The sequence below is a fragment of the Zea mays genome, chromosome 2 (genome assembly GCF_902167145.1).
Source record: "Zea mays cultivar B73 chromosome 2, Zm-B73-REFERENCE-NAM-5.0, whole genome shotgun sequence".
Classification (NCBI taxonomy): domain Eukaryota; kingdom Viridiplantae; phylum Streptophyta; class Magnoliopsida; order Poales; family Poaceae; genus Zea; species Zea mays.
In genome coordinates, this window is record NC_050097.1 from 210,611,663 (window position 1) to 210,616,952 (window position 5,290).

Sequence of the window (5,290 nt, forward strand, 5' to 3'; positions counted from 1 at the left end):
CGCATGGTGCTCCGCGCGACCTCACCTAGCTCCCTGCCTCCCTCCGACGACAGTCAATGAAGATAATGCCGCTGCCATGCTACGGTATCTAAATGCTGATTCATAAGGATCAATCTCATATGGCCATTTCCGCAACTTCATGCTTCTACTTCCTTCAGAACACCTTGAGGATGATCCTCGGTATGTCTGATGTATCCTGTTAGAAGAAACCTGTGATTGAATTGGCTTTAGGGAATAGTGACTCTGCAATCATCACCAATTCTGACAATTATCTTCTCTTTACTTACAAATTCACTCAGGAAATACTGAAAGCCACATATGAGAACTGCAAGGTTTTTGTTCTCTCCAATTCGTCTGCCCTTTTTTATTTTTTGCTAGCCATTTTGTTTAAACTTGGATACTTTTGCTGCAGGTCTTGTTAAGATCAGACCTTATCAAATCTAGTTCCGAGGAGCGCTCCTTGCTAAAAAACCTAGGCAGTTGGTTGGGAAAGTTCACCATTGGTAGGAATCAGGCACTAAGGGCTATAAGGAGATTGATCCAAAATCTCTTATCGTGGAGGTACTGCTTCTCTGCATTAAACTCATTGGTAGTTGGAGACTTGGAGTTCCAAAAGCTCCCTTAGGCTGTCTAGATCCTTTATTTAGTATTGCTCTATATTATTTAATATGATATTTCTGTTTCACCTGTGTTTTTTGGTAAAATTTATGTGCTTCCTGAGGTGTACAATTCACTTCAATGTTAATAATCAGATGACAAACACTGTGACAAGCATGAACCGGTATATTCTTTCATTATCAGATGACAAACAATTGGTCCTCGGGCTCATTTCTCTAATAGAACAGGGAACTGATGTTCTGCGTGTGAAGGCCCTTTTGTTTGTTGCTCTGCTTTGCAAGAATAGTCGAAGGTGGCTTCCTCATTTCTTTTGCAATGCAAAATTAATATCAGTTGTTGATAGACTGGGAAAGGAGAAGGAGGGTTTTATTCATCATTGTACAGAAGCATTTGTGCAGTTGGTTGCTTCCTTGGTCCCTGGTATTCTTGACACTGTCTCCAGCGATATACAACAGGTTATGGTTGGCAAACGCCATGGACCTGTTACTGCTTTAGCTGGGCGAGCTCATCCAAAGAGCACAATTCATATGTTCCCTGTTATTCTTCATCTTCTGGGAAGTGCATCCTTCAAGCATAGAGTTGTGACAGGCCATGTATTGCTTCAGTTGGCAAATCTTATTAAGATTTTGGAGGCACCATTTCAGGTATGATTTTTTGTGAACTTTATGGATATTTCATCCTGATGAGATGAGAGTATGTTGAGATTTTGTTCATTATACAACTGCAACTTTGGTGCTTGTCTTTTCAATGTTTTGGATCACATGAACTTTATGGATATTTATGTGTTTCTGCCCTAGCTACCCATGGCCATGCTAAATGTTCTTTTGGGATTTCAGGTGCTATTTAAGAACCTTACTGTTGACATAAAGGATGTGAAACCAACGTCCCTGCTCAAAGATCGTCTGCGTGAAGTCGAGGGAAATCCAGATTTTTCAAATAAAGATGTTACTGCATCTCAAACCCCTGTGGTTGCAGAAGTCCCTTCAGGGACCATCCCTTCACTAACTCATATGGAACAACAACCTGAGATCAATATCACATCCCGAGCTATGAGCCTTCCAAATATACTTAATCAGGTTGGCTTTGAACTTCTGTATCGAATATGTGGTACACTCTTCTGCCATTATAGTTGGAATATATTTTCTTTGCAGTATGCTGCTCCTGTCCGTCTACCTACAAACAGCACGGTAGAAGATGACAAAGTTGCTCTGATGATGCCTGAGCAAGTGCCCTCGTTGACCCAGGTTTCGCCAGCACAAACACAATCAACATCACCATCTCCATTTTCTGTTAACCAGGTTATAACTTAATGTTATATGATTTGTTTTCATTTGTGATATGTAGCTTATGGCGACTATTCCACGTGAAGAGATACGTTTCAAAATAAATCCAAAGCTCGGCTCCCTTGGTCCACAACTGCAATATAGCAAGTATGCCTCCAAGTTTCTGAAAGGATTGTTATATTTCATTTCGTATTTAATCTGAACTTCTTTTGTTGCTGATAAATTACTTGCTTTATCTAGAATTATGGATTTGGCTTTGGATAAGGCTAATAGGGAGATAATACATAGGCAAGGATCATCAAGTTTGACGTCGGCAACGTGGTCATGGTGACTGGCCGGAGGAACACCAGGCATGTAGGAGTCATCAAGAACAGGGAGAAGCACAAGGGCAGCTTTGAGACCATCCACGTGCTGCTTGGAGCTTTTTGCTATGTCTAGTTTTCTCCTATTTGTTGTACAGGAAAACATAGAATAGAATTCAAATTTGATGGTCGCAAAAGTGTGGAGACTTTAATTCATAATATAAAGTTAGGCTTAACATTAGTGCAAACAGTTGTATTTTAATTAGTTTAGATTTAGAGTACACTTATGTATGCGTTGTTTGACAATGCTTATGATATATTGAATGGTACTTATTTATATTATATTAATTATAACGTTATTCAATATATGTGTATGTATATTTCTCTTTCAAATTATTATAACATGATATCTGAAAAAATGATTATAAATTGAAGAATGTACTGCCATGTAAGTCATTTCGTTTAATTATTAATAAGACGGTTACCAAAATGTCTAATATCAGTCTCCTAAATAAGACGGTTTTTAAAACGTCCATTATTAGTCACCTAAATAAGATGGTTTCCCTATTGTAACGTCTATTATTGTAGGATATTCGAGACGGTTTGATAAATACTTTATGACTTTTAATGTTTGTATTCTCTACGGTTCTTTAGAAGCAGTGTCTTAAAAAAAACTAATTCAAGACAGTTTATCGGACGAAATGACTTAAACAAATACATTTTTCAGACGGTTTATCAGACAAAATGACTTAAACAAATACCTTTTTCAGACGGTTATAAATTAAAAACTGTCTTATATAATATCTTTTAAGACGGTTTATAACCATCTTAAATGTGGGACATCTTTTGCGACTCCATCAAAATTGGACACTTCATAAGCGTCTTAAAAACTGAAAATAACCGTCTCATATAGCATGATCTGTAGTAGTGTTCATTAGAGGACTGCTCCGTTGGTGTTGACATAGGACTGTTGTGTGCGAATGGCGAGCCTGGTGGTGAACTGGCGAGTGGCTGACTGCCTGGTGGTGCCTGGTGGATGAGGATGCTGGACGGCTGAACGGTGGGCGCCGGTGGTGGCACGCGGTGCCGCGGTGGCCGGCTAGCCGCCAGGCGCCCAGCGGACAGGCAGTGTCGCGGTGAGCCGGTGACTCGGCAGCGGCCAGCGGCGGCGCGACTCGGCAGCGGCTAGCTAGGGTTCGGCGTGGCGACTGGCGTCTCCGCGTCTGGGCTCTGGGTGATGCCGCGATGGCGCGTATTGGCGTCTGGGGCTCTGGGCGATGTCGCGATGCGTGATGGCCTGAATGCCTAATGGGCCGGCCCATGTGCTTCCGGTTCGGTTTAAACCAAAATTAAAAACCGAACACCGAAATTAGTTCGGTTTCTGCAGATTGGTAACCGAAAAATAATCTGGTTTATTCGGTTCCGGTTTTTTCGGTTTAGGTTCCGATTTTTTTGGTTTTCGGTTTTTATGCCCAGTCCTAGGCGGCAGGACTAGGCAGGATGCATCCCTGGCGGCCGGAGCAAGGTGCTCGTCGACGCTGTGTCGCTGTTTGTCTCAGTTGCACTTCGAGCCCGTGGTCGCCACTCGCCAGTCCCATTCAGGCCCACCTGGGCCGTGGGCTAATCGAGTTGAACCAAACGCAATAAAAGCCCAGCGTGTTGATTGGGCCGTATCACAAGAAAAATAAAATCTATTCTACCTCCCTCGATTATCGCGAAAATCAGATTTTTATAGATATTACTAGTGTTAGTTGAATTGAATTTATAATAGTTGGGCAAGCCAGCCAGGGTCATCCTTTGCAAGTTGCAACGCTTGCCGAAAATTCCTGTGGCACAATCAAGGACTTTCGAGCCTCCTCCCTAATTGTGCGCCACATTTTTTCTCATTTTTCTTTGTTTGAATTTGTCAACTTAAGAAAATGCAACCGCAAGAGCATGCAAAGAAATTGAACACACGTGGGGTGGGTATATACAACCTTTTAGGACTTAATGGTAAATATTACAGTATTTGAATTTTTGGTCTTGGGAAAAAAATCGACCAGCCAGTGATTTGAGCTCTCCAAAGCATTCGCTTAAGGCCTTGTTCAATTGCATAAGGATTGAAGAGGAGAGGATTGAGAAGGATTAAATCTCTTCTGTTCAAAATTGAATAGAAATGATTTAACTCCCTTCAATTCCCCTTGACCCACCCCTAACCAACCGAATAAGCCTTAAAGTAGAATAACTCAACCTTGCTGATACTTATATGTTGTTAGCTTTACCAAGTAATAAGGTGGGTATCAATATCAATAGTGAACAGCATAGAGTGGAAGGGAAAATAGTAAAATTGTATCTTCGGTTTGGAGGACAGTGCATCTTACCGTAAGCATGTTTCCCAAACTTTCCCTGATTTTTGTATATGCAACATTATTACGACCTGTTTGGTACAACATATTTCACAGATTCCCAAATTTATGTGGAACTGTACCAAACAGAACGATTTTGTAGTAATTTATCAGTTTAGCTGATTCTCAAACTGAACTAAAAATAGGCAATAATCAGAAATTGCTTTTCACCGGCTATTCGTTCCAACAAACAATATCAGTGACAAAAATTGTGCTTTACCACATAGCTGATATTGTTAGCAAAAGAAAACAGAGAATTAGCATGAAAATATTACGTAGTTCTCAAAACATGAATATCCAAACGTACAATGGACTTGTTGACATCCAAGTGAAAATATCAACAGTTCAATGAAAGGGAGTCTGTGGTCTTACTAGTGACTTGCAGTTTATAATACTCGTCGAAGATGAAAAGCAGACCGATTCAATACTCAGGAACAAAGATCGACGAAGTCATAAGACTAACTGGGATAGCAGACAAAACTAAAGTTCAGCGAAAACATTCACAGTACTTGGTCTTTCAAAAAAAAAAAACAAATTCAGTATTTTGTGAAGCGTTTTCGCAATTCTTGTCTTGTTCCACGCAGAGTAGTCAATCAACTTACTCAAAGTCTAAGTTAGGGTTGCTGTAGAGTTTTTTACTGGTTAAACTTAACATTTCTTCTGACCAAAAGTCAAGACAATGCTTAGATTATTTAAACGCACT

General features: G+C 40.4%; 1 protein-coding gene across 1 annotated transcript; it reads left to right on the forward strand.

Moving 5' to 3' along the window:
* The first annotated feature begins 758 nt into the window (after nucleotides 1-758).
* Nucleotides 759-1,928, forward strand: LOC103647726 (serine/threonine-protein kinase RUNKEL). The gene is made up of 3 exons (XM_008672243.2): nucleotides 759-1,262; nucleotides 1,455-1,694; nucleotides 1,770-1,928. The coding sequence occupies exons 1-3, from the start codon at nucleotides 774-776 to the stop codon at nucleotides 1,926-1,928; spliced, it is 888 nt and encodes a 295-aa protein (XP_008670465.2). The 5' UTR covers nucleotides 759-773.
* Nucleotides 1,929-5,290: the final 3,362 nt, after the last annotated feature.

Bases quoted from the DNA above. Each gene is read 5' to 3' on its own strand.
- LOC103647726 (XM_008672243.2), top strand. From the start codon at position 774: ATGAACCGGTATATTCTTTCATTATCAGATGACAAACAATTGGTCCTC. The intron at 1,263-1,454 runs GTATGATTTTTT...TTGGGATTTCAG, and splicing joins TTTTGGAGGCACCATTTCAG to GTGCTATTTAAGAACCTTAC. The intron at 1,695-1,769 runs GTTGGCTTTGAA...TTTTCTTTGCAG, and splicing joins TTCCAAATATACTTAATCAG to TATGCTGCTCCTGTCCGTCT.